The 25,466-nt window shown below is 49.5% G+C and overlaps 12 protein-coding genes across 12 annotated transcripts; 6 read left to right on the forward strand and 6 right to left on the reverse strand.

Moving 5' to 3' along the window:
• Positions 1-977: 977 nt before the first annotated feature.
• On the forward strand, positions 978-3,384 carry N7455_002894 (uncharacterized protein; the record flags this gene model as incomplete). The annotated part of the gene is made up of 2 exons (XM_040955116.2): positions 978-1,372; positions 1,476-3,384. The coding sequence occupies 2 exons, from the start codon at positions 978-980 to the stop codon at positions 3,382-3,384; spliced, it is 2,304 nt and encodes a 767-aa protein (XP_040814402.2).
• Positions 3,385-3,991: 607 nt separating this feature from the next.
• N7455_002895 (glutamine--tRNA ligase) lies at positions 3,992-5,935 on the forward strand (the record flags this gene model as incomplete). The annotated part of the gene is made up of 1 exon (XM_040955175.2): positions 3,992-5,935. The coding sequence occupies one exon, from the start codon at positions 3,992-3,994 to the stop codon at positions 5,933-5,935; it is 1,944 nt and encodes a 647-aa protein (XP_040814337.1).
• A 587-nt stretch (positions 5,936-6,522) lies between these two features.
• On the reverse strand, positions 6,523-8,094 carry N7455_002896 (proteasome regulatory particle base subunit RPT5; the record flags this gene model as incomplete). Its single annotated transcript, XM_040955283.2, has 3 exons — positions 6,523-7,181; positions 7,240-7,655; positions 7,784-8,094. 3 exons carry the CDS (start codon positions 8,092-8,094, stop codon positions 6,523-6,525), a joined length of 1,386 nt encoding a protein of 461 aa, XP_040814344.1.
• Positions 8,095-8,393: 299 nt separating this feature from the next.
• Positions 8,394-10,419, reverse strand: N7455_002897 (putative trimethyllysine dioxygenase TmlH; the record flags this gene model as incomplete). The annotated part of the gene is made up of 12 exons (XM_040955068.2): positions 8,394-8,509; positions 8,564-8,635; positions 8,689-9,171; positions 9,228-9,327; positions 9,379-9,478; positions 9,539-9,659; positions 9,719-9,779; positions 9,836-9,902; positions 9,967-9,984; positions 10,040-10,185; positions 10,264-10,306; positions 10,367-10,419. 12 exons carry the CDS (start codon positions 10,417-10,419, stop codon positions 8,394-8,396), a joined length of 1,380 nt encoding a protein of 459 aa, XP_040814354.2.
• A 223-nt stretch (positions 10,420-10,642) lies between these two features.
• On the reverse strand, positions 10,643-11,901 carry N7455_002898 (putative peroxisomal dehydratase). Its single transcript, XM_040955177.2, has 5 exons — positions 11,774-11,901; positions 11,669-11,717; positions 11,293-11,613; positions 11,144-11,237; positions 10,643-11,056 (listed from the first exon to the last, which is right to left on the reverse strand). The coding sequence occupies exons 1-5, from the start codon at positions 11,891-11,893 to the stop codon at positions 10,714-10,716; spliced, it is 927 nt and encodes a 308-aa protein (XP_040814358.1). The 5' UTR covers positions 11,894-11,901; the 3' UTR covers positions 10,643-10,713.
• Positions 11,902-12,142: 241 nt separating this feature from the next.
• Positions 12,143-14,009, reverse strand: rmtA (protein-arginine omega-N methyltransferase HMT1). The gene is made up of 7 exons (XM_040955256.2): positions 13,811-14,009; positions 13,741-13,754; positions 13,646-13,665; positions 13,471-13,580; positions 13,078-13,409; positions 12,543-13,014; positions 12,143-12,480 (listed from the first exon to the last, which is right to left on the reverse strand). The coding sequence occupies exons 1-7, from the start codon at positions 13,900-13,902 to the stop codon at positions 12,474-12,476; spliced, it is 1,047 nt and encodes a 348-aa protein (XP_040814494.1). The 5' UTR covers positions 13,903-14,009; the 3' UTR covers positions 12,143-12,473.
• Positions 14,010-14,551: 542 nt separating this feature from the next.
• On the forward strand, positions 14,552-15,781 carry N7455_002900 (PGAP3/PER1 family protein). Its single transcript, XM_040955067.2, has 4 exons — positions 14,552-14,691; positions 14,741-14,783; positions 14,841-15,615; positions 15,685-15,781. The coding sequence occupies exons 1-4, from the start codon at positions 14,566-14,568 to the stop codon at positions 15,737-15,739; spliced, it is 999 nt and encodes a 332-aa protein (XP_040814368.1). The 5' UTR covers positions 14,552-14,565; the 3' UTR covers positions 15,740-15,781.
• Positions 15,782-16,145: 364 nt separating this feature from the next.
• On the forward strand, positions 16,146-18,139 carry agm1 (phosphoacetylglucosamine mutase PCM1; the record flags this gene model as incomplete). The annotated part of the gene is made up of 6 exons (XM_040955199.2): positions 16,146-16,238; positions 16,311-16,324; positions 16,431-16,575; positions 16,658-16,672; positions 16,733-17,224; positions 17,279-18,139. The coding sequence occupies 6 exons, from the start codon at positions 16,146-16,148 to the stop codon at positions 18,137-18,139; spliced, it is 1,620 nt and encodes a 539-aa protein (XP_040814290.2).
• Positions 18,140-18,434: 295 nt separating this feature from the next.
• On the reverse strand, positions 18,435-19,984 carry rrp3 (RNA-dependent ATPase RRP3; the record flags this gene model as incomplete). The annotated part of the gene is made up of 2 exons (XM_040955193.2): positions 18,435-19,522; positions 19,579-19,984. The coding sequence occupies 2 exons, from the start codon at positions 19,982-19,984 to the stop codon at positions 18,435-18,437; spliced, it is 1,494 nt and encodes a 497-aa protein (XP_040814380.1).
• Positions 19,985-20,187: 203 nt separating this feature from the next.
• N7455_002903 (Brix domain-containing protein) lies at positions 20,188-21,584 on the forward strand (the record flags this gene model as incomplete). Its single annotated transcript, XM_040955051.2, has 2 exons — positions 20,188-20,388; positions 20,439-21,584. 2 exons carry the CDS (start codon positions 20,188-20,190, stop codon positions 21,582-21,584), a joined length of 1,347 nt encoding a protein of 448 aa, XP_040814298.1.
• A 602-nt stretch (positions 21,585-22,186) lies between these two features.
• N7455_002904 (riboflavin synthase) lies at positions 22,187-23,049 on the reverse strand. Its single transcript, XM_040955106.2, has 3 exons — positions 23,014-23,049; positions 22,837-22,959; positions 22,187-22,778 (listed from the first exon to the last, which is right to left on the reverse strand). Exons 1-3 carry the CDS (start codon positions 23,042-23,044, stop codon positions 22,231-22,233), a joined length of 702 nt encoding a protein of 233 aa, XP_040814387.1. The 5' UTR covers positions 23,045-23,049; the 3' UTR covers positions 22,187-22,230.
• Positions 23,050-23,244: 195 nt separating this feature from the next.
• Positions 23,245-24,887, forward strand: N7455_002905 (CaiB/BaiF CoA transferase family protein; the record flags this gene model as incomplete). Its single annotated transcript, XM_040955278.1, has 6 exons — positions 23,245-23,418; positions 23,477-23,508; positions 23,583-23,706; positions 23,765-24,269; positions 24,324-24,617; positions 24,676-24,887. 6 exons carry the CDS (start codon positions 23,245-23,247, stop codon positions 24,885-24,887), a joined length of 1,341 nt encoding a protein of 446 aa, XP_040814324.1.
• Positions 24,888-25,466: the final 579 nt, after the last annotated feature.

Below are 25,466 nucleotides of genomic sequence, written 5' to 3' on the forward strand. Positions count from 1 at the left end.
GCCATGCAGTACTCCATACTCCGTAATTGGGGAGTAATCAATCCAAAGTCAAAAGTAAGAAAGGTGCCTAATTGCCTATTTCATTGCCCTGCAGGATAATATACGCATGGGCCGTTTGGATATACAACATCCAACATCCAACATAGAAAGGGGATAATCTGGAACTATATATAAAGCACTATAATGTGAAACAGTCAATGTAATCCATATCAATCTCCATCGCCCTAAAAGCAAAGAGATACTAATAATATAACCCGTTAATATAAAAGCACAGAGACAATGGAACAGGAAAAGGGGTAGAACGGATGACTAATTCAGCCACGACCCACTGAGTTAAACCTAAATAGGCGATAGTGTGGTCAAGGCCACGAACCCTTGACACTCGGATGTTTTTGATATTCATCTTACTTACATATGTACTGGGTACATTTCATATTGATAGTATTGTTAGCATGTTAGGATATTAGAGAATAATATACAAATATAATTTATCAGTTCCTACATGGTAACATAAATAAAAAACTACAATTCCAGCATCGAATATAAAAAAGATCGTATGTCAACCCCTGAACCGCCCCTTCCCGTCTCCGCTGGGCACGCTCTGCACGGCTAACAGTGTACTCCGTAATGATGGAGGTCCACGGGTTTACCTTCAACTCATTCCTGTTGTGGGGGAGATCGACCGACATTGTCTTTTCTTTTTCTTTTTCTTTTTTCTTTTTCTAACGTGGCGTGCTACTTTGTGATCACTTTCCAGATATTCCTACTATTCTTCCTCTTCTTTCTCTTCACCTTTCTTGATCAGATTGTTCAAGACGCGTGTTGCTCTGACTATATAAAAACGGTTACAACCTGCCGATCTCCCTATATTACGCGTTTTCAAACTACCCCCTACATTCCCGAACCCCTCCACCTCCCTATTGGGAATTGAATTTGCTTTTTCCTATCGTTTGCTCCGATGCGAAAGTAAATTCACAATGAGTGTTGTCGCCACTAGAACAGAGACCCCTGTGGTATCTTATAATTCTATACCCGAGAACCACGTCGACTATTCCGTTCACTCAAGTGCTTCCCGAACCTCCTCGATATCTTCCTACCGAACCAACTATAGCGCCTCCACCGCGCCCACCACATATTCCCCATCCTCACCCTCCTCATCTTACCGTCAATGCGACTCTGTCAATTCTCTTCCCAAGTTAACCGAACCAATTCAACGTCGATTACCGCACGAGGTCTACGAAGTGATAATCCACCATTTAGAGGAGTTACACAAAGGGCAGCACCAGACAGGATGTACCACGTGTTTTCAACGCGATTTACACGCCTTAGCCTTGACCTGTCGCTCTTGGGAAAAGGCTGTTAGAGGACCTCTGTGAGTTTGAGTCCTGTCTCCCCTTGATTAATTCAAGGTTATCCAAAAAAATCCATATAAAAAAAAAACAAGGACTGTTTGCTGACTGAACATGCCATGCTAGATACAATAGTATACACATTGTCGGAAATGACTCCCCGGCCCAACTCAAGAAATATCGTCTGAAGAGAGGGAGTCGTCTAAAGCTCCTGAGACGAACCCTCCGCGAGCGGAAGTTACTGGCCAACCTTGTATACGAGCTGCGGGTGCCTCAATTAGACCTGCTCTTTACCACAATGAAACAAGGTACGCTGTGGCAGGAGTATCGAGACATGGTAGCATCCGTGGTCATGGTGTGTCCGAACTTGGAGCGCCTGTTAGGCTTGTCTATCCCATATCACCATGAATTCGATCGCCTGACCCATGCCTTGTCGACCCGCAAAAAGCTCAAAGAGCATACGTGGGTTTTGGGAGAGCCTGCAGAAGCATCGGAGCTGTCCCCGCGCGACGACTCCTGCCCTGGGAGCCTGGGCCCCTCCCAAATGTTCGAGTTTCTGGATTATCACACCTCATGGGCAAATCTGGAGACACTGATGCTTTATGGGTTGAACGGAAATGGCTCGTTGGAGCCTAGTATCTCCCTACGCATCTTCAATCTTCTTCCCTCATTGCGAAACCTTTGCATCACCTCCTTCAACAAAGACTCCTTTGATAACAACACATTGATGTGCCTGCCACCATTGGAGTCACTAAGGTTGGAGAACCTGGCCGGGATTACAGACGCTGGTCTCTCGCAGTACACGTCACGACCCGAATCACTCTCCCTGAAGACACTCGTCTTGGTCGAACAGAACATCGAGTCACTGCTAGTCGTTTCTAAAATCCTTGCATCACTACGACAACTTGAACGATTCAAGATAGTCCAAACCGAAAAGTGTCCAACTCTGCCAGATGAAGATATGATCTTTCAGCCTATCCTGGCCTCATCGACTCTAAAATATCTCCACTGGGATGTGGCATGCCCAGACCCAGGCACAGCCCTCACCCAGCTTGATACTCTCCCCTTCCAGAAACCCACAAAACCCTCCAATACCCCCAACTATCATCTTGCCCAAAGCATCATCTCCGCTGGGTTTCCTCAGTTGGAAGCTCTCCGCGCACCTTCCGACGTGGAGCCCCCAGGTGCACTCCAGGCTGTCTGCCGGCCTATATTAAAAGGCCAAGCCTTACTCCGACCGGACCGGTACAGCTTGCCTCGCAGCTCTCACGGTTCCGTGAATACTCGACCGCTCGCTCTGCCAGCGGGGAACAATCTGACCTCAGCTCGAATCCGTGCCCAGACGTTCATTGATATTGCCGCCAAGGACACCGAGGCCGGCATGCCAGTTCTGATCCAAGATTATTCGGATGCATATGTGCCGGATAACGCGAAGCACTCCCAGTTCGAGGAAGAGCCCGACCAGGAAATGGACGACTACGGGATCTGGGCTGCCTGCGAGCGGTTTAAACATGAGGATAATGACCACAGCGGCCCCAAAACGGTCTATGAGTTCCGTATGCCAACCTTGATGGGCCGTAGTGGGTGTCGGGATCCTGCAACAGGCGCATCAATTCCTCACTTCATCCTCCGTCCTGATATCGCCGGCCAGGAGGCAGACGGTGGCTTGATTGGATGGAGGCAACTGTTAGCCTCGAACCAGTCCCTGTCATATGCTGCTGGAGTAGGCGTCAATTGCTTCGGCGGCGGAAGCCCTTCTATCGCACCTCCCGAGGAGCCCATGTCGCCTGCGTCCACCATTTCCAGATTTGGCTGGGGAAGCTTGAGTGGGCGGTCTGTGATGGGTACGTCTCCAACGACGACACCCTCGACACCAATCACGCCTATCAGTAGTGCAATGGGCTCGGCCTTGCCTTGGGACAAAGATACCTGTACTGGAACGTGGAACCACAAATCGGGCCGGGACTGGTGGTTCCATATGGAGCGTGATCGTCCGGGCAACTCAGAGCTCGTTGACGTTAAACAACTTTTCTAACCCATCCTTCCTACTCTTCGACCCTCTCTTTTTCTTTCCTTCTATTCCTTGTTTTTGTATACTCTACGCCATATACCCCGCACTTGTTGTATTCTCTTTTACTTATCTCGTTTTGATTATCCAGTTCGCCGGTTCTTATCTCATTGCACAGGGTCCATGATACATGCACTGCTGTGTCAGATGGATGGAGGTGGCATTGCATAATAATTCAATGTGCTTTGGCTCTTGGTCATTCGAACTATCTTTCATTGTTGTATCATTGCGCGTCGGTGGAAGGCTAATGTGCCCTGTTCTTCCTGTCTCATTTGAGTCTGCATACTCCCTGTATCATATTTGTACAAAATTGGCCACATAGTAATAATTGACCAACGTATAAAACGACTCAGTATCCTTTATATGTAAAAATAGCCTTACACCCGTACGTTGTACAAAGTATAGTCACTTGAATACGATCGCCAGGCCCGGGCCCGCCAGTATAGAAGATGACTCATCCCGGGCTAAATCGGACCGATAAGCGAATGTGAACTGATAAGCATCGAATACAAAGAGCCCCTCGTTGAGAAAAAAATATCCCCCACCTTCGCTTTCACAATCGTCATCCGTCGCAATGGACCCCGCAAAGCCCGTCGACCTGCCTGAGAGGCCCAAGGAGGCCACCGAGCCTACAGATCCACCCAAGAAGTCCAAGAGCCAGGAGAAGAAAGAGGCCGCAGCGGCCAAGAAAGCGGCGGCCAAGCTAGCAAGACAGGACCAGCCCAAGCCAAAGGGAGAGCCAAAGGCACCCAAGGCTAAGGAAGCTCCTGCGCCCCGGGACCCCGATGCTATGTTCAAAGTCGGCTTCCTGCACGACGTTTACCAGGAAAAACCCCTCTCCGATACCGTCCCCAAGATCCGCACGCGATTCCCACCCGAGCCTAACGGATATCTCCACATTGGCCACAGCAAGGCCATCGCAATCAACTTTGGATTTGCGAAGCACCACGGTGGAGAGTGCATCCTGCGCTTTGACGATACCAACCCAGAAGGCGAGGAAGAGCGGTACTACAATGCCATCAGGGAGATTGTGACATGGCTCGGCTTCACACCTGTGCGTGAGACCAACGCCAGTGATAACTTCGACCGCCTCTACGAGCTCGCAGAGGACCTCATCAAGCGTGATGGCGCATATGTCTGCCATTGCAACAAATCCGAGATCAAGGCCCAGCGTGGTGAGCTCGAGGGCGGCCAGCGCGGTGGAGAACGCTTTTCATGCAGCCACCGCACACGACCTATCGAGGAGTCCATGGCCGAATTCCGTGCCATGCGTGACGGAAAATATAAGGCTGGCGAGGCAGCGCTTCGCATGAAGCAGGATATCACAGACCCGAACCCGCAGATGTGGGATCTGTTCGCCTGGCGCATCATGGGCACTGAGGACAAGCACCACCACCTCACCGGTGGTAAGTGGAAGATTTACCCGACCTACGACTTCGCGCACTGTTTGTGTGATAGCATTGAGGAAATCTCGCACTCGCTGTGCACAACCGAGTTCGAGCTTTCCCGTGTTTCGTATGAATGGCTCTGCGATAAGCTGGAGGTCTACCGCCCCAACCAGCGCGAGTACGGCCGTCTCAACATCACCGGCACAGTTTTATCCAAGCGCAAGATCATTCAGCTTGTCAAGGAAGGACATGTGCGCGACTGGGATGACCCACGCCTGTACACGCTCATCGCGCTGCGCCGTCGCGGCGTGCCCCCCGGCGCGATCCTCGCCTTCGTCAACGACCTCGGCGTAACAAAGAACACCACCAACGTCCAGGTCGCCAAGTTCGAGCAGACCGTCCGCCAGTACCTTGAAACCACAGTCCCACGCCTGATGGTCGTCCTCGAGCCGCTCAAGGTCATCATCGACGACCTCCCGGAAGACCACCTCGAGCTTCTTGACTGCCCCTTCTCCAAGGACCCAGCCTTCGGCACCCACAACATCCCCTTCACGAAGACAGTCTACATCGAGCGCTCCGACTTCCGCACCGTCGACTCACCAGACTACTTCCGCCTCGCCCCAGGCAAAACCGTCGGCCTCCTCAAAGCCCCCTACCCCATCACGGCGACCTCCTTCGAAACAGACCCCGCCACCGGCGAGGTCACCTGCGTGCACGCCAAATACGAGAAGCCCGCCGAAGGCGAAGCCCCCACGAAACCCAAGTCCTTCATCCACTGGATCGGCGAGTCGGCCGCGCACAACAGCCCCATTCGTGCTGAGGTTCGTGCTTTCAACTCGCTCTTCAAGTCGGAGGATCCGTCTGCCCACCCGGCTGGTTTCCTCGCCGACATCAACCCGGACTCCGAGGAGATCTTCAAGGATGCCATGGTCGAGACTGGATTCCGGGATATCTCCCGCTCGGCGCCGTGGCCTAAGGAGGAGGGTGTTACGGAGCCTGGTGAGAATAAGTACTCTATTCGATTCCAGGGTATGCGTGTTGCGTACTTTGCTGTTGATCGCGAGTCTACTGATGAGAAGTTGGTGCTTAATCGCATTGTTACTCTTAAGGATACCCAGGGTAAGAATTAAGATCTAGAACCGGGGGGCTTTCTGATGAGATTGTCTTTTCTTCTTTTTCAATGACTCTTTGCTTTCTCTGTTTTCCTCCTTTCCTGTTCCCTTTTTTTATTATACAAAACTCATGGTGGAAGGTGTGTTGGTGTGTGTGTGTGTGTGTGATGAGCCACGGTTGTTGGTATGGATTTATGACCATTGCATCTTTGCGTGTCTTTTTATCGTTTTTTTTTTTTGCCCCTGGGGATTCTCTAAGCTGTTGTGGTATTCGCTATGCATAAGTGATTATAGTCGCAGTTATTTGATATATGCTACAATGCACAGTGATCAAACAGGGGTTTTGAATCTGAGTGTCTGTCTACGACTACTACTCCCCCGCCATATAGACAGTATCATCATGGTAAATGATCAAACACAATTTACTTGGAAGATATATAAAGAAAATCGTAATAAGAGGTCCACGCCATTCATGCATAACGAATTACCGGCTTCCATTCAAGCCGAGGGAGCATACATACACGAGATGACTCGAGACATAACAGAGGCAACAAAGCAGAGGAGAACGCGTATGGATCAGGGAATAAAAAGCAAGATGGTCTACTCTAAACATAGATGCCCATGTTGGTATCCTTTTTCTTAGCTTGGACCTCGGCGATAGCATCGACGTAGTTCTCATGACCGATCTTGCTCAAACCCTTCCGGAGTGCAATCATACCAGCCTCAACACAAACGGCCTTGAGCTGGGCACCGCCGAACTCGTCCGTGCTGCGAGCCAATTCGGCCCAGTTGACGCTGTCCTCGACAGACATCTTGCGCGAGTGGATCTGCAGGATGTTGGCGCGGGCTTCCTCGTTCGGGAGGGGGAACTCGATCTTTCGATCCAAACGACCGGAACGCAGGAGGGCAGGGTCCAGCACATCGACACGGTTGGTTGCCGCTAGGACCTTGATGCGGTCGTCTGAGGCAAAGCCATCCAGTTGGTTCAGGAGTTCCAGCATGGTTCGCTGCACTTCGCGATCTCCGGATTTCTCTGAGTCGAAACGCTTGGTACCCACGGCGTCCAGCTCGTCGATAAAGATGATAGAGGGCGCCTTCTCCTTGGCCAGGGCAAAGCAGTCGCGCACAAGCTTGGCGCCGTCTCCGATGAACATCTGCACCAGTTGGGGTCCGGCGAGCTTGAGGAATGTGGCATTTGTCTCGGCGGCACAGGCACGGGCGAGAAGTGTCTTACCGGTACCTGGGGGTCCGTACATCAAAGCACCTGCAGAAGGGAAATAAGGTTAGCTTTGGAGTGCAGGAGAAAGGGGGAAATAACTCACCCTTAGGGGCCTTGATGCCGATTTTCTTAAAGCGCTCTGCCTCCTTCATAGGCCATACGATGGCTTCCACGATCTCTTCGATCTGCTTATCCAGACCACCAATATCTGTGTACTTCTCCGTAGGCTTCTCGTCAACCTCCATTGCCTTGACGCGGTTGTCATACTCGGCCGGGAGTGTATCCAGAATGAGATATGAGTCCTTGTTGACACCAATCAAGTCACCGGGCCTCAGTGTTTCGTGGTCGACAAGGCCAATAAGGGGAAGGAAGATAGTCTGGCGGGTGGAGGTCTTGATGACAGCGGATTTGCCTACGCGGGTGGCATCCAGGTCGATATTAGCCCCTTCCTCTGCTGCCTCTGCCTCCACATCAAGATCCAATAGCTCGACAACGTTTCCAACAAGGTAGGGTAGTTGTCTAGATAGTCGCAGATGAAAACGTCAGTAGACTGTTGAAAGCAAAGTGTCTCTTCGCCGATCCGCAAGCCGGCCACCAAGCTCCGCGGGCTTGCAGAACGGCGAATACGGGGACCAGGGAATCCGCACCTGTTGTTCTCAATCTTCTCTTGATTATCCTTCACCTTCTCCCTCATTGTACTTTGTTCATGTGTCAAACGCTGGAACTCGCTTTTCATGATTCGCATCTCGTTCTCCAGCATCCGCCGTCGCGTAACGATGTCTGCCGTGCTTGAGTTCAAGATATCCTCGTCCAGCATCTCTTCTTCTTCATCATTTTTGTCGGCGTCTTCCATATTGGCATCGCCGTCGCCTTGGGGTTTCTTGCCATCGCCATTCTGGTCTTGCTTCTTGTCTCTCTGCTCCTGCTCAAGGTCGTCGAGGTCCTCAAGAGTCGACATGGTGGAATCGAAAAATTGGGAATTATAGAATCAGAAAAATAGAAAGCTTGGAAATGAGGAGACAGCAGGTGGATAGTTGGAAAAGGATGGGGAAGATGAGAAGGTTGCTGGGAGGAAGAGCTGTCGGTGGCCGAGCTCTAACAACGTCAGCCATAGAGCGTCACGTGATGTGATCTACGTTTATAATCAAGTGCGATTGGATTCTATCTACTCCGTACTTTGAATCACTTTTGGCTGTATTTTTGTACAATGTGAGTATTTTCTGTCGATTTATCTTGTATCAAGTAACCACACAGAATCTAGATGTACCAATAAGGATTCTGGGGGTTATTTCGGACGTTGCCAAGGTTGTCCAGCACCTCTTTCCGGCCAAACTTGAGCAGACGAAGTCGAGAAATATAGTCATCGTTGTTGACTGGCATTTCGTTAGTAGAAAAGTTTGAAAGGGAAGTTATCAGATAATAAATACCGTAGCCACCACACATTCGTCTCTTTCCAGTAAACTGAGAGCGGCCATGTAACATTCTCCAGTTATCGAACACTAAGACAAACATGTAAGCCAAAGTGGCCATTTGAATGGCACGAAAGACTTACTGAGCGCCGATCCTGGTTTTAGCGTTGTCCACATTTCTCTGCTCTGCAAGATCTCGTTATAATGGCGCGCAGCACGGTACCATAAGGTCTGTTCCGTTGCCGACCAATTGGTCTTTGGTGCACGATCATAGTTGTTCCAGCGGATCTGGTACATTTTATTCAGGTCCGGGTGCATCGAAAATACTGGTGCCATGGCGGATGGTTGGATGCAGGTGTCTTCGTTCCCGCTTGCGTGCCACGGGTGTCTATGGTTTGCCAATTGAGCATAATGCTCAGGTTTCTCGAGCCGTAGTTGAGCCGCGGCTGCAAATCCATCAACTAGGAGATTCTCCCCCCCAGATCCTTCGGTGTGGGATAGCAGATGGAACAGCTGAAGTCTTGCAGGATCTGTGAAATAAGTGTTGTCTGTATGAGCACCTAGGAATTCGTTGGTATATGCCGTGTCTTTAAAGGTCAAATCGGCTGTGAAGTCCCAAAAGCCACCTGAAGCTACGTTAGCTATGTGAGGTATTAGTGAATCGTGGGTCTGCTGTGCATACCATAATGGGTATTCCTGATGAACGCAATCCGCTCGATGAGAAATTGAGTAGCCTCTGGGTTGACAGGAACATCGTCTACAAAACAGAAGCCCTGGTCCCACTTCATAAATGTTAGCAAGTTTGATCCAGAAGTCAAGACAGAGGGGCTTACAATATGAGTCAACCAAATACGAAGAGATTCATCGTCTGACATAACGTCGTCATATTTGACTCTGGGAGTCTGGTCTGGATCCACGACTGGGGTGAACTGCCTTTTATGGCGTCAACATCATTTTGTGACGTGGATGATGCTTTGACTTTGAGTAACTTACCTAGGAGGTCGCATTGCTGATTGGGGATATGGCACCGACTTGGTTCCTTCAATGCTAGACATTTCCTGCGAGTGTGCATGAAGCCAAGCATACGAATAAAGCCCCGTGTGCTTATCAGACCCTATGGCGGTGTTAGTTCTGATAATAAAAGGGGTCAAAGTTATGCATGTCGTCTCTCACACTTGATCTTGACTATATTGTCACTGTGCTCAATTGACTCTATCTTAACGTTCTGCGGAATCTGTAGGGGATAGTTTCAGAGAAAATGTAGTCACAGAGAGCTGTGAGATTTCCTACCGAGAAAGTGTCACTTGTCCTCTGCATCGTATCCGGATGAATACATTTGGGACACTGGCAGTTTTCTCTAGTCATAGAAATCAAGTTGTTAATCAGAGGTCAAGCTTCTGGTCTATAACTTGGTCACTAACCTGAGAAAAAAACGACCGCTGCAAAATGCAAGTTAGTTGCTACTCGCCTTCTTTGGAGTTAGAACAAACTTACAAATTGAACGTGATTTCCTGATCCTTTCTGTCTTTACCTGGAAAAGTTACTATATCAGACCTGAACCAAGCCATCTGAGGACCACTCGAGCCCATCTGGGTGTTCAGCAATCTTGAGAAGCCAGGTGTGACATGTCGGTGGCCAGTCTATGAACAACAGAGCAAAGCGACCGAGTTAGTTTTTTGATGATCAACTCGAGTGTATATTATGCACTAAATCCGTACCAAACCACCAGCGGGGGAATAGCGGGGTCTCAGGCTCTTGGGTCTAATTCGAGAGGATTTTAGCGTTGAGTGTTCAATAACAGATGGAAATAGCAGATCTTACCCGCGACTCCACAGCTCACTCGACCTGAGTGCTGCACGCCAGCTGAAGCTCATGGTCAATATGGAGAACGAAGGGATCAGAGGTCGAGGACAAGGAGATATGGATGCAGCAGGTGTTTAGGCAAATCCGGGGTAGTAATTTCATTTAAGGTGGGACAACCGAGGTTACGGTCACGTGTGGGTATATAAAGGAACTATGTACATTGGCATAGTTAACTACATACATACAACTTCATTTTATACAAAATTAGCACACAGCGATAAAGAATAGGTATTTGTTGAATATGTATTTATTTTGGAAAGCAAATTACATGCAATCGAATTGAGCTTTGATGTAAATTATTGCAATCACAGCTTGCTCTTCACGCCTGTCACCTTCAACAGACAACGGCCATTGCTCAACACAACGCGGCCCTTGTCGTTCTTAGTAACAAATCGGATCTCCTCATAGCCATCTTGAACATTGCCCATTCTCCAAATCTCGGTGGTAAGCTTATCACCGGGCCGGACGGGCGAGGCGAAACGAGCCTGGAACTCCTTCATGTTGGCAGGATTGCTACCACCCAATTCGCGCAGAATTCCGTGCGCAGCAGAATTCCAGCTGAAAAGACCGTGGATAATAACACCACCAAAGCCCATCTTCTGGCCAGGCTCTGGTGTGGCGTGGAGAGGGTTGTAGTCACCGTTGAGACTGGTAAAAGAGTTAGCATCAGATGTTTCAAGTATACACTTTTATTCAAGGATATAGAGCTAGACTCTATATGCACCGAGTACTTACCGGTATAGGTGGGCTGTCTCCGAGTTGCTCTGAACAACATGGGTAGCGTCAGGGGCCTTGCCCTCGGGTGGGGGATAGTTGACGGTGCTAGGTCCTGTTCGAATACGTCAGTTAATACTTCACGCTGGATAATTAAACGATAGTCTTACCCTTCGGGCCACCCCAGCCACCCTGTCCGACCAGGAAACCGCTACTCACGACCTTGGTGTACACCTCGCCGCTCTCCTTATCCACAATGGACTGCTCGGTCTCGATCACAGTACCAGGCTTGCCTTTATCATAGACACCAATTACCTTATTGCGCAGCTCAAACTTGCGCCCTGCACTAGTGGTAGGGAGCGGCTTCAGGACCGTGAGCTTGCGCTGGCCATCGACGCCATGACGATGGTCCAGGTCGGGGACACCTGGAATATGAACTGCCTTCTGGCGGGCATAAAAATCGGTGACCTCCTGGTCAGTGAGCTTGAATGCTAATGGATTTAGAGTTAGTGCAATTGCCCGGAAGTCCCCAGGCGCTTAACATACGGAGGATGAGAGAATAGGTCGGGAAGACCGAGAAGTTTGGGTGAAGTTCCTGGATGCTAGTTAGATTTGTTGTATTTAAACTGGTATACGTGGCTTATAACATACATAGAGGAAGTGCAGCTCATCGGCCTTGATGCCAATGCTGTTGGCGAACAATAGCACATCACGCTTCTGCCAAGAAACCTCTTGGGCAGGGAATTCGTGACCAGCTCCAGGGGCCGACATTGAGATAGTAGTAAGAAGGGAGTAAAGGATATAAGATTAGACCCAAAAAGACAAAACGGTCAGAAGAAAAGGAATTAAGGAAAATAAAGGAGTAATGGGCAGGTTAAAGTAGCTCCAGTAATTGCGGGGGCCATGAAGATGCCGAGGATCTGATAATCTTTTCGATTTGTTGCCGTCGCTTTGCCGACAAGCCCAGCTCCTTGGCACAATTTCCCATTGCAGATCTTACATTTTATTTGCCTATTGCGCCATTGATATTATCTACAACCTAGTGTGGAAAACATATCCAGAAGAAGAGCGTTGGAGTTTGCTAGACTAAGCATCGACTCGGGTATCTACCTGGAAATTCGAGGAGCTTCAGAATGATATCCCTCCGTTCGCGCCACAAAATGCCTTTTTCCTGCCTCCCAAGAACTAAACGCCGAAATAAACAAAGGCGAAACCGGATGTCCAATTCACCTTGGGCAATTTCATACATGCCCATGCCAGGATGCATTGCGTGACGAAAATATTTCACTTAGATCGTGCAAACGTGCAGTTGTACATCCCAATGACATCAAATTAGAAAAGTGGAACAAAATTAACACCTATGATGAATTAGTATGATGATCTCAAAAACAAACCAAAGCTGAATGCCAGAAGAACTTACATGCGGTAGAAGCAGCCACCCTCAGCAGCGCGGGTGGCATCGGGAGTCTCGAACTTGTACGAGATGCCGATATCCAAGTCACGCTTGTTCTTATCGTTAGGGCGGTTCTCAATCCAGCCAGTAACCTTCTCCTCCTCCTCGACGGTGAGAACATCACGGAGGTAGAAAACGGTCTGCTTCCAGTGGGTGTACTTGGCGTGGGGGCCAGTGGAGAAGTGGATGGGCTTGTGGCAGGCGCTGAACTCGATATCGAACCAGGCGATCAAGGCGTGGATGAAGTCGGGGCGCTTGGCGGTGAGGGCATACGGCACCTTGAAGGCAAGGTCGGCCGTGGTGACAGTGTTCAGATCAAAGGTGATGATCGGGCAGGGATCGGTCACAAGAGCCTTCATCTCGACGGTATCGACGAGGGGCTCGTTAAGGGCAATCTCCTTCATGGGGCTGTAGTCAAATCCGTAGACGTTGTCCCAGACTAAACTTGGTCAGTACGGAGCAAAAAAAGAGAAAGAAAAAAGTTCAAGGAATTTTTGCTTACATCCAATCTTGTCATCCTTGTAATCGCCATCCTCAATACCAGCAACGTACATAGTGGCCTTATCGGGGAAGATCAGACCACCGGGGTTGAGGTAGGTGTCACGGGCGTAGAGAACGGTATCCAGCATGGACTCGTAGAGAAGGAAGTAACCCATCCACTCGGAGATGATGATATCAACCTTGGGGAAAGGAAGGTTAACTTCCTCCATCTTGCCCTGGAGAAGAGTGATCTTATCGGAGAGTCCGTTAACGTGGACAATCTGACGGGCCTTCTCGATGATGGAGGACATATCGACACCAATGACGTGCTTTGCGCCAGCACGGGCAGCAAACCTATTTAACAAAACCATTAACAAGAGATCTAAGATCCCGGGGTTATTATCCGGATGCATACATGCTCAGAATACCAGTTCCACAGCCGACATCGAGGACGACCTTGTCCTTGAAGATGTGGCGGTTTTGGTAGATGGAGTCGCGGTAGGAGCGTGTGCGCACATCATCTTTCTAGAAGGTAGGGAATGAATGTTAGACACCATAGATAGCCAATTAGCCAGTAGATTTGTACTTACAAGCATCTCCTCGTGGATACCTGTGATAACCCAAAAAAATGATCGTTAGTCAAAACCACACTAAAAATTCGCCATCATTGATCAAGATAATTTACCGTGGTGGTCATAGCTATAAATTTATTAGTATCAACACTCAAAAGACCCAATCGATGAAGAATAACGTACCTAGTGAAGTAGCGGACTTCAGAGTGTTCCATGCCAACCATGCGATCAGCACTGCTGGTGATCCCCTGAGGGGTATCGGATTCGGTGTCCATCTTGACTATGCGGAAAAGAAGAACGGGTCGAAAAGGAAGGATAGAGAAGAGTAAAAAAATAATACTAGGAAGGATGTTAAAGATAAAAGTCCAACAGAGATCGATCCTTAACTTTTTTTTTTCTGGATTATTTGCCCGCCCGCCAAGCTTAACTCCAATCCCCGCCCGCACTAGCCGCATTAAGTGATCACGTGTATATCCACGTGATAGAACTTGCCCTCATTTATATAGGGCTATCTGCGTGGTAAAGGTGTACCGCTGGGGAGTGCTAGGCGTATTAATATGTACTTGCTTCCTATTTGAATAGTATCTGTGTGGGGAATAACACTTATCCAAGGATAGCAAGCACCAATTGACGATATTTTATATGTAGAATAGGTCAATTGCGTCGTTAACCACGCCTTTCTTTCGAGTAAACTATAAAGATCTCCAAGCAGTAACGCTATATGGCAAGAATGATAAATAAGGTCAATTCCACTGCAATTGAAGCTGTACAAAGTAAGATCAATGGCGCTGTGGGGTAAACAAAAGAGCTGTTTTGATCTTGCCAAGACCACCCAGGGAGGCTCTTCAATGCCGTCGGGAGCTCCGCCCAACCTGTCACTCTTCCCCAAGCTTACGCGTTGAACGCCTAAGACCTCGGAGCTAACCTTTTGGCCCACAATGAATCTGGGCGTAGGAAGAGTGAATCTCTACGCTCTTTTCGCTTTCGTTTTCCTAGCCTCCCTCATTGGCAGGTCTAATGCGTCATTAGGAGACCATCTCCCCGACTTCAAAGAATGTGTCCAGGTACGACTCCGCGAACAACAGACCCCCCGGAAACAACTAACAACCATAGGTCTGTAAAACGGAAAATTGTCAGAACGGCAATTCAGTGCTGCGTATGTTAAATCATTATTCCAAGCCTTCCTCGCGTTTCCCTTTTCTGACCTCTTCAGCTCTGCACCATCGCTTGCTACTATGGACCTGCCCTGCCGAATGTGACTACACTTGTCAACATGTCATTACCGACCGCCGAGTTTCGCGTGATCCCCCAATGATCAGCCCGGTTGTACAATTCCACGGGAAGTGGCCGTTCCGCAGGCTCCTAGGGATGCAGGAGCCCTTCTCAGTGCTCTTCTCCTTCTTCAACTTCGCCGCCCACTGGCACGGCATGTCCCGTGTCCAAGAGTCGATCCCCGCCTGGCACTCGCTCCGCCCATACTACATGATGTTTGGATACATTGGACTTGCAAGCTGGACTTTCAGCATGATATTCCATATGCGGGATTTCCCCCTGACCGAGAAGCTGGACTACTGGGCAGCCGGCGCTAGCGTGCTGTATGGTCTTTACCTTGCCGTCGTTCGAATCTTCCGCCTGGACCTCGAAAATACCCCATACCGGCCAACCCTACGCCGGCTTTGGACTGCTGTCTGCGTTCTGCTATACACATTGCACGTGTCTTATCTTACCTTCTGGTCTTGGGACTACACGTACAATATGATGGCGAACGTGGTGGTCGGAATTATCCAGAACCTCATGTGGACCGGGTTTAGTATCTTCCGATACCAAAGACATTTGAAGTCTTGGACCGCCTGGCCTGGTATGATTGTGGCATGGATAATCATGGCCATGAGTTTGGAATTGCTCGATTTCCCCCCTTGGAATGGGTTGATTGACGCGCACAGCCTCTGGCATCTGGGTACAGTGGTCCCCGCTGTTTGGTGGTATTCGTAAGTCCCCCCTCCCCTCTTCGTGCGACGTAACATTCCCATGACTAATGCATCGGTTGCTCCCGACAGGTTCCTGATCAGGGACACACAGGACGATATTGCGGCGCATAGGTTAAAGGCGTAAAGAAGAGGATCGAATTTTGGCGATCTTTATATATATATATGTCCCAGAATGGCATAGACATGTCAATGTGTCATGTTTGACTGTAGCTTAGACGTGGAGGTAGCAGCAATGAAGATTGGGATGCTCCCCACCAGATTGTTTACTGTTTCAGTTAATTTCCACGGCGGCTAATGCGGGTAAATATGTTATTGCCACGTCCCCTGTCGCGTCTTGGCGTGTATTCCCCGCCATTTGCTCACCGCTAAGGCCGTCGCAATAAACAGTGTCTCACCCCCCACCCCTCAGCCGCTTTTTTTTTGTTTCAAGTACTCCCCTCCTCTTCGACCTCGACGTTAGCTGAAGCTTCAAAGCACCTCTCCTTTTGAAACTTATTACGGTGCTTTATAACTAATCACACATTTGCGTCATGGCCTCTCCGGCTGTCAAGAAAGCGATCACCGAGGCGGCGTTGCAGTACACAAAGCCCGAGGGCAAGGTATTTGAGTATGGCACAGCAGGAGTATGTCGCATTGCTAAATAAACACTCTACCTTGGATTTTAGGTCGGCTAACTTCCATTCTCTTCATTACAGTTTCGCATGAAAGCGTAAGTTTCTTCAAATATGGCTGATCCACCCCGCCTCCACATCTCTCGAACCCCGCGATCGCCCTTTTGTTGACGCCGGCTTGTTCTGACCAATCTGGCTGCGCAGCGACCTCCTCAACACCGTTGTTTTCGCAGTGGGCTTGCTTGCAAGCTTGCGGTCGAAGAAACTTAGCGGACAATGGATTGGTGTTATGGTTACTGCTAGTCACAACCCCGCGGAGGACAATGGTGTCAAGTTGGTTGACCCCATGGTGAGTTTAAGCAATTGATCCCTGTCATAGTACCAGCCCCATTAGGACAAGTCTAACTTCTAACCTTATGTGATTTCTTTAGGGCGAGATGCTTGAAGTAAGACTGACCTGCGTTCAATGACCGAGTTTGGAATAACGTGCTCACTGTCATAACTAGGCCGAGTGGGAAGCATACGCGACAAAACTGGCAAACGCCCCATTGGATAAGATTGCCGATGTCTACGACGAACTTGTCAAGGAAATCGACGTGAAGATGACCAACCCCGCTCGTGTGGTATTCGCTCGTGACACCCGTGCTTCTGGCTCCCGTCTAGTGAGCGTTCTGAATGCCGCGCTTACTGCGACGGAGGTCGAGTTTGTGGACTTTAAATACATGACCACCCCTCAGCTCCATTACGTCGTTCGCTGCAAGAACACCCTTGGAACACAATACGAGTATGGCGAGCCGACTGAGCAAGGATACTATGAGAAGCTTGCAAACTCCTTCAAGAAGGTCATGCGGGGAGTCAAGGTCCAGGGTTCCTTGACTGTGGACTGCGCCAACGGTGTCGGTGGACCTAAATTGAGGGAACTGATGAAGTACCTCACTGGAATCGATATTAAGATTGTCAATGATGATGTGATCAACCCTGACGCCCTGAACTTTGATGTATGCTTCCACCTGCCCAGCACACTACCTTCCATCAACTAACATTTCATGCAGTGCGGTGCCGACTATGTTAAGACCAAGCAACGTGCTCCTCCTTCTTCCAAAGCTGCCGTACTTGATCGATGCGCTTCGCTTGACGGTGACGCCGATCGTCTTGTTTACTACTTCCAGGACGAGAGCAACGTGTTCCGTCTTCTGGACGGTGACCGCATTGCCACTCTTGCGGCGTCTTTCATTGGCGATCTTGCCCGCAATGCTGGAATTGCTTCAAAGCTGAAGATTGGTGTTGTCCAGACCGCCTATGCTAACGGTGCAAGCACGGATTACATTGAGAAGGTCCTCAAGCTCCCCATTATCTGCACCAACACCGGCGTGAAGCACCTCCACCACGCTGCACTGCGGTTCGATGTTGGTGTCTACTTCGAGGCCAACGGACACGGTACCGTCACCTTCTCCGAGAACGCCCTGAAGGTCATCAAGAACACCGAGCCTCAATCGCCGGCGCAGCAGCACGCCCTGGAGAGCCTCCAAGCTCTCACCGACCTGATCAACCAGGCTGTCGGTGACGCCCTGTCCGATGCACTTCTTGTGGAGGCCATCCTCGCCCACAAGGGCTGGTCACCCAAGGAGTGGCTTGGAACCTACACTGACCTTCCTTCGCGCCTCGTGCGTGTCGAGGTCAATGACCGTTCCATCTTCAAGGCATACGACGCCGAGCGTAAGCTCGAGTCTCCTCCCGGCCTGCAGGGCACTATCGAGTCTCTCCAGTCTCGGTACAACAAGGGCCGCAGTTTCGCCCGTGCCAGTGGTACTGAGGATGCCGTCCGCGTGTACGCTGAGGCTGCCAGCCGCTCCGAGGCGGACGACCTCGCCACTCGCGTCGCCAACGCTGTTAGCGAGGCAGGCAGCGCCTAATAGATTCCCTAGTCCAATTTGGATCTTCGGCCTTGACCAATGCCCCTAGGGGTCACTGTTTCTCTGGGCTGTATTGCAATTATCACACTGGCCTTGGTGGCTTTAGGCAGCGGGTATTTTTTTTCAACTCTTATGGACCCCCGGAAATATGGTCCAGGAAATATTCGATATCATTTTGACGCAGTAATGAAAGCTATGGATTCTTTTCATATTACATACTTAAACGCCCCAAATTCGTAAGCTAGACCATCTATTCATGTACAAAAAAAAAGAGAAAATGAACCAGCATGAGATTCTAGCCCTCTTCCTGGTCCATGGCATCGCGACTTCGCTTGCCCTTGAACGAGAACTTTCCTTTGCCTTTGGCTCCCTTCTTTTCATCGTAATGCTTCATCGCCTGGATGGCATCACGCTGCGAAGCACTCACTTGTTCGGCAAAGACCATAGCCTCATCTTTAGGGGCGGGGTACTCGTCCAACTCTTTGCCCATCGCAGCCTCTATACGCTGCCAGATTTCCACATCATATTGCGTGACAAAGGAGATGGCAGTTCCAGACTTTCCGGCACGTGCTGTACGGCCTACTCGGTGAATATAGGTCTTACTGTCGGTTGGCAAGTCAAAGTTCAAAACGCAGTCCACAGAGGGAATATCCAGACCACGAGCAGCAACATCGGTGGCAACGAGGATTTCACGACTTTTCGATCGGAATTTGCCTAGTGCTCCCAGACGAGCAGATTGAGACATCTGCCCATGGAGAGGGATTGCGCCAAAGCCTAGACCGCGCAGCAAGAAAGCAACACGCTGGGTCTCATGAACGGTGCGCATGAAGATAATAACGGACTGGCCAATGAACTCGTGGAGAAGGTAGACAAGGTAAATGTCCTTGTGTTTATAGGGACGAAGGATATAGGTTTGCTGGAGGGTTTCCACGGTGGCGTACTTGCTGGAAGAGATCGATACGCGGGCCGGATTTGACAGTGAGGCTCGCTGGAGAGACTCAACCTTTGAGCTCAGGGTGGCGGAGAATAAGAAGGTTCTACGCTCGCGCGGTAGGACCTTCAGGATCTTATCGAGAATGGGACCGAAATCCATATCGAGGAGTCTGTCTGCTTCGTCCATGACGAGGAATTTCAAATTGCGGAGGGAGAATCCCTTTGTGTTCTCGAGGTGGTCGAGAAGTCTGCCGGGTGTGGCAACGATGATGTGAGGTTTCTTTCCCAAAGCGATCGACTGAGGAACCATGTCCATACCGCCGACCAACGTGGTGGATCTGACATTGATCGTTGCACCAAGGGATTCGCATGCCAATGAAATCTGGTATGCCAGTTCACGGGTTGGAGCCATTACAAGGCCAAAGAACGGCTGGGGCTTTTCCATGAGTGCTATAAGACTCGTTAGTATCGTATATGATGGTATAAGTCGTCAGATGTGCACAAACCTTGAAGAATTGGTAAAACGAAGGAGGCGGTCTTTCCAGATCCTGTTTCGGCCAATCCGATAATATCACGACCCTGAAGTGCCAGCGGGATTGATTCGGACTGGATTGGTGTAGGGGCCTTGTATCCCATCTTGTCACAGGCCTCGCAGAGAGAGTCAATCAGGCCCAATTCTTTGAATGTTTTGGGAACGCTAGGAGCACTGGGCTCAGTCTCGGAGGAGGCATCTTCGACATTGGGGTCATCAGCGGTGGGTTGGGAGTTTGAATCGCTCGCGCTATCTTCGACATCGGAGGCCTCAGCAGCGGCTTGAGGGCTGGAGGAGCTTGCATTTGATGCAGCGTCGCTGTCCTCAACAGGTGCAGCAGGGGCCGCGTGTGCGACCTTGCGCTTTTTAGTAATCGGCATTATCTAATGTGTGTTTAACAAAAAAACAAAGTTGTCGATGTTCAACTATCTCAAAAGAAATAATTTAATGTGGGGCCGCAAGATTATTGATCCGGCGCTGTTTCTGATGTTAATTTTTGGAGAAAAAAAAAACCTCGAGCTGTTCGATTTGATATCCATTGCTTTCCCCCTCCAATTTTATTTTTCTCATCTCTCATATCAAAATGGCCAAGCAACGTGTCAAGAAGCGCACTCACCAGAAGCCGCAAAATGCTTCTGTTGTGAAGGGCAGCGCTGCCTCAATGTCCAAGACCCCGAAGTCTATGGTCATTCGAGTAGGCGCTTCTCAAGTCGGTAGCAGTGTTACCCAATTGGTTAAGGATGTCCGTCGCATGATGGAGCCTGATACTGCTGTGCGATTGAAGGTATGATTCACACCCACTAGTCTGCTCGCTCCGTCTAATAAATAATATAGGAACGCAAATCCAACAGGCTGCGAGATTATACCGTTATGACCGGTCCCCTAGGTGTCACTCATCTTATGTTGTTTTCCAAGTCCGCAACTGGCAACACAAATATGCGACTCGCCGTTACTCCCCGTGGACCCACCCTTCACTTCAAAGTCGAGAACTATTCGCTGTGCAAGGATGTTGAGAGATCCATGAAGCGCCCCAAAAGTGGCGGACAGGACCACAAGACACCGCCCCTCTTGGTCATGAACAACTTCACCACACCAGGCGCAACCGAAGATTCCAAAGTGCCCAAGCGTCTCGAGACCCTCACAACTACGATCTTCCAATCCCTCTTCCCTCCCATCAACCCCCAAAGCCAGCCTCTATCTTCCATCCGCCGTGTCATGCTTCTCAACCGGGAGCCTGCCGAAAAGGATAGCGACTCATATATCTTGACTCTCCGTCACTATGCCATTGCCACGAAGAAGACCGGTGTATCGAAACGAATTCGTCGCCTGGATCCCAAAGAGATTCGGAACCGGGACAAGAAGAAGACTGCCGTTCCCAACCTTGGAAAGCTAGAAGATGCCGCCGATTACCTGCTCGACCCCTCTGCTGCAGGTTACACATCAGCCAGTGAGACCGAGCTAGACACCGATGCCGAAGTTGAAGTTGCAGAGAGCACGACCCGCCGAGTCCTGAACAAGCGGGAAATGCAGCGCCAAAAGGCCGCAGAAAAGGGCCAGGATAAGCCAGCCCATACCCCTGGTGTTGAGAAGCGGGCCGTAAAGCTCGTAGAGTTGGGTCCTCGCTTGCGGCTTCGCTTGATGAAGGTTGAGGATGGAGTCTGCGATGGCAAGATCATGTGGCACGACTTCATTAAGAAATCTGAGAAGGAGATGCGGAAAATGGACCAGAGCTGGGACGTTCGGAGGAAGGAGAAGGAGCAGAGAAAGAAGCTGCAGAAAGAGAACATTGAGCGGAAGAAGCAAGAGAAGGCTAAGGCTAGAGGTGGCAAAGAAGTGGCCGAGGAGGATGAGGATGAGGATGAGGATATGGATGATGAAGATTGGCTCAGCGATGATGACTTTGACAAGGACGCTGAGGGTGAGGGTGAAGCGGCAGATGACGATTCTGACGCTGATTCGGACGAGTCTATGGAGGAGTAAGTGACTGTCCGAAGTCACTACACCACACCTTTCTGAAAGCTTCTACTTGACCGCTTGATGGACGAGCCGGCTCTTATCATTGAACAAACTCGAGAATTCAACTCGTGCCGACTTGTCTATCATACTGGTGGACTGTATCAAAAATGACCCCCGTCTTCATGTCTTATATCCATGTCATATGGATCAAAATTTCTGTCACTGTCACATACCCGATAGGCATCTAGGCGTTTTTCAGGTTTTGTCTTCATATAATGCAGTCTTGCAAATCAAATTCATCCTTCATCTTATATTGAACTTAAGTTTCACTACATGTATATGTTGTGGAAAAGGGCTATGTAGGAAGGATGATAATATCCAGTCTCGATGATGGGGACACAGACTCTACGACAGCAGAATGGCTTTTTCATAGCTTGGTGGGAACTTATTTGTATCTCATTGCTCGCTCTGGCCTTCTTTTGCTTTGAATAACCCCAACTTCCAGCTGTATGTCTTTTACTCCCTGTAATAAATGGGGAAATTCAGTCTCCAAATGTTCTGTTCAGTTCGTTTTATAACATAGAAAGCTAAGGGTGATACATTTTGCCTCGCCTTCACCGAATATTGCAATGGCTTGGAGTGGCACAGATTCATTATTCATAACTCTGATCTATTTCTTGAGCCTTTCATCGACGATCCTGTTCACCATCTTCTCCAAGATAGCGAAGTCTCCGCCGGAGGTACCAGCAAAGTATCCCTGTACGCTCTTCTCAACATACTTGCCCACGATATCAATCTCAACGTTGACAAGGTCACCCGGCTTTTTGGCCGCAGTGACCACCTTGCCCTGCGTGTAGGCAATAAGCATAACCTCCCAGTATCCATCCTGCCCATCGACAACCTTGGTGACAGTCAAGCTAGCACCATCAAGGGTCACGTAGCCCTTTTCCACAACATAGCGCAGAATATCTCTATCCCGCGGCTGCAGCCGGAAGACCAACGAGTTTCCATCCGGCGTGACAGACAAAATCTCCGCTACGGTATCGACATGGCCCTGCACGAAGTGTCCTCCCATCCGAGTATCAGCCGAAACGGCACGCTCGAGGTTCACGTGTGAATTCGCCTGCAAGGAACCCAGGTTTGTGCGTCGCAGCGTTTCCGGCGCACAGCCAACCTTGAACCAGGTCTTATCAAATGCAGTGACCGTAAGACATGTTCCTTGAGCCCACTTTTAGACAATATCCCTTGTGTTATAGACAAATAAAGAGCAAAATACCATTAACTGCGATACTATCGCCCAGGTGCGCGTCGGTGAGAATCTCCTCACAGTCGGAGATGGTGAGCGACGTTCCCCCGCCCCCGCTCGATGAGGTATCAATGGGCTCCAAGGCCGTGACAGCTAGTAAAACCACATTAGCTATAGACCTAATTCACAAAATAAAGATATACTCACTCCCAATCGTCTCAACAAGACCTGTAAACATAGCTGCGGTTGATGATCTACAAGGGAAATACCCCCGCGGTGTGGCCTCGGCATTGGCCCCTCCGAGCGGTGTCGGCGTCGGCGTTTTGGCGGAGATTCGCCGGTTTCCCCAGATCCCATTTAATGGGGGATATTTTTACTATTTGGGTTTTTGTTTGAGCTTCATCTTTTGGTTTCGTTGCGCTCTCTGCATATATAATCATGACGGTCGCGCTCAGGTTCCAGCTTGTTGCCCGTCGATCGGGCTTGTCCTGGGGTAGCAATGCCTTGCGGCGCACGGTACCAGGACGAAGCTACTCCAGCGCAGCTTCAGTCGATGGGTCACTGCCTTTGGCTGGTATCCGGGTGCTTGATATGACACGCGTTTTGGCTGGTGTTAGTACTTCTCTCGCGGTGCTACTGTATGTTTACGATTCAAGCTAACTTGCTCTAGCCTTATTGTACTCAAATTCTGGGTGATTTAGGGTATGTGTTGAACTTCGGGGCTATGGAACAGCTTCAACACCTGAGATCTGTGATATTAACGAAACGGAATATAGAGCGGACGTTATCAAGGTCGAACACCCTGTGCGCGGCGACGATACTCGTGCTTGGGGTCCACCATATGCGAAGTACGAAGATGCTTCCAGAAAGGGCCCTGGCGAGAGCGCCTACTACCTAGCTGTATGAACCTTCTTTTGAAGTGATGAAACAAATGATCATGGCACTAATATGGATATAGGTCAACCGAAATAAGAAATCCCTTGGTCTATCCTTCCAACACAAGTCAGGCGTCGAGATTCTACACAAGCTTGCAAAGGAATGCGATGTCCTAGTCGAGAACTATCTCCCCGGGGGACTCAAAAAATACGGCATGGACTATGAAACCCTGCGGGAAATCAACCCCAAGTTGATCTATGCCAGTATCACCGGGTATGGCCAGACAGGCCCATATAGCAACCGTGCAGGATACGACGTCATGGTGGAAGCCGAGATGGGATTAATGCACATCACCGGTGCTCGGGACGGTGCGCCAGTAAAGGTTGGTGTTGCCGTTACCGATCTAACCACCGGACTATACACATCAAATGCCATCATGGCGGCTTTGATTGCTCGGGGTCGAACTGGTAGAGGTCAGCATATCGATGCTTGCTTGAGTGATTGCCAGGTCGCTACGCTATCGAATCTGGCTAGCTCTGCGCTTATCAGTGGACAAAAGGATTCCGGCCGTTGGGGCACAGCACACCGTAAGCATCGAACAGTCTCTTGTGTCGAGTAATAACCGAACTAACACCTCCCAGCATCTATTGTACCCTACCGGAGCTACAAAACCAGTGACGGAGATATTCTCTTTGGCGGTGGCAATGATAGGCTTTTTGGCGTGTTGTGTGATCGACTGGGCTTCTCTGAGTGGAAGACGGACGCTCGCTTCGTCACTAACAGTGACCGAGTGCAGCACCGGGCAGAGATCGACGGTATGATTGAAAGTACCACTATGCAAAAGACTACGCAAGAGTGGCTGGATGTCTTCGAGGGCAGCGGTATGCCCTATGCGGCTGTCAACGACATTCAGGGAACCCTGAATCACAAGCATGGTAAGTCTACCTATTTTCTTCACATATGATAAAAGAACGGTGCTGACCCTACCAACAGTTCTCGCACGAGGCATGGTGACGGAAGTTGACCACCCTGCATGTGGTCCAATCAAGATGGTCAACACGCCTATCAAATACTCCGAAGCGACACCGGGTGTGCGCACGCCTCCTCCTACTTTGGGCCAGCACACGGATGAGATCTTGGGTAGTGTCCTCGATTATGGGCAAGCGGATATTACTCGCTTGAAGGATGAGGGAGTCGTGTCCTGAACTTGAATTATTTATGAGAAACACGAAAGACACCTCCCGAGGTCTGTATATAAGCAAACTATAACCCACAGCCATTTAAAGTGGTCCCTCGGTTCTTCTGGCATCTTTTGGTCCTTTTCGGGTATCTTTCTTACATCCTATGAGCTCTTGGGCTTTCCTTAGGCATATCATCAAGCATAAAACTGTGCTTTTCGCCCGATACTCTGTTGTTTGTTGGTTAGAAGGGAAAATGGTGTAAAAAGAGATATCAAAAAGAGATCGTATAATCATCATCCGTCTTTGCTAGTTTATTGTATTTCTGTCCTGAATGATCCTTTCGGCCCACGATATATATAGATGGTGGTATGGTGATTCCTACCTCATACAAGATCAACCATCCTTATTTTCGCTCTTTATAAATTACCTTAAATATAATAGTATTATCTCGAGCCAATTTAGATATGTATTCAGATCTAATGTATACTTCCACTGGATTCATACACATTAGAATAGTTCAAAACTTAGAACTTTCTGCGAGTTCCGTTCGTGAAATGCTTGGAGTAAATTTACGCATTTCTCTAGAGATAGACAATTAGAGTA

Source organism: Penicillium solitum (genome assembly GCF_028829755.1).
Source record: "Penicillium solitum strain IBT 25940 chromosome Unknown utg000001l_segment0_segment0, whole genome shotgun sequence".
In the NCBI taxonomy this organism is placed as follows: domain Eukaryota; kingdom Fungi; phylum Ascomycota; class Eurotiomycetes; order Eurotiales; family Aspergillaceae; genus Penicillium; species Penicillium solitum.

Excerpts from the sequence above, each read along its gene's own strand:
- N7455_002900 (XM_040955067.2), top strand. The coding sequence starts at position 14,566 with ATGAATCTGGGCGTAGGAAGAGTGAATCTCTACGCTCTTTTCGCTTTC. Across the intron at positions 14,692-14,740 it reads ACTTCAAAGAATGTGTCCAG|GTCTGTAAAACGGAAAATTG; the intron begins GTACGACTCCGC and ends TAACAACCATAG. Across the intron at positions 15,616-15,684 it reads CCCGCTGTTTGGTGGTATTC|GTTCCTGATCAGGGACACAC; the intron begins GTAAGTCCCCCC and ends TGCTCCCGACAG.
- N7455_002898 (XM_040955177.2), bottom strand. The coding sequence starts at position 11,893 with ATGTCGGCCCCTGGAGCTGGTCACGAATTCCCTGCCCAAGAGGTTTCT. Across the intron at positions 11,718-11,773 it reads ATGAGCTGCACTTCCTCTAT|GAACTTCACCCAAACTTCTC; the intron begins GTATGTTATAAG and ends ACTAGCATCCAG. Across the intron at positions 11,614-11,668 it reads GACCTATTCTCTCATCCTCC|CATTCAAGCTCACTGACCAG; the intron begins GTATGTTAAGCG and ends TAAATCCATTAG.
- rmtA (XM_040955256.2), bottom strand. The coding sequence starts at position 13,902 with ATGGACACCGAATCCGATACCCCTCAGGGGATCACCAGCAGTGCTGAT. Across the intron at positions 13,581-13,645 it reads GTATCCACGAGGAGATGCTT|AAAGATGATGTGCGCACACG; the intron begins GTAAGTACAAAT and ends CCTACCTTCTAG. Across the intron at positions 13,410-13,470 it reads GGAACTGGTATTCTGAGCAT|GTTTGCTGCCCGTGCTGGCG; the intron begins GTATGCATCCGG and ends TTTGTTAAATAG.
- N7455_002904 (XM_040955106.2), bottom strand. The coding sequence starts at position 23,044 with ATGTTTACAGGTCTTGTTGAGACGATTGGGA. Across the intron at positions 22,960-23,013 it reads TCTTGTTGAGACGATTGGGA|CTGTCACGGCCTTGGAGCCC; the intron begins GTGAGTATATCT and ends TGGTTTTACTAG. Across the intron at positions 22,779-22,836 it reads CGATAGTATCGCAGTTAATG|GAACATGTCTTACGGTCACT; the intron begins GTATTTTGCTCT and ends AGTGGGCTCAAG.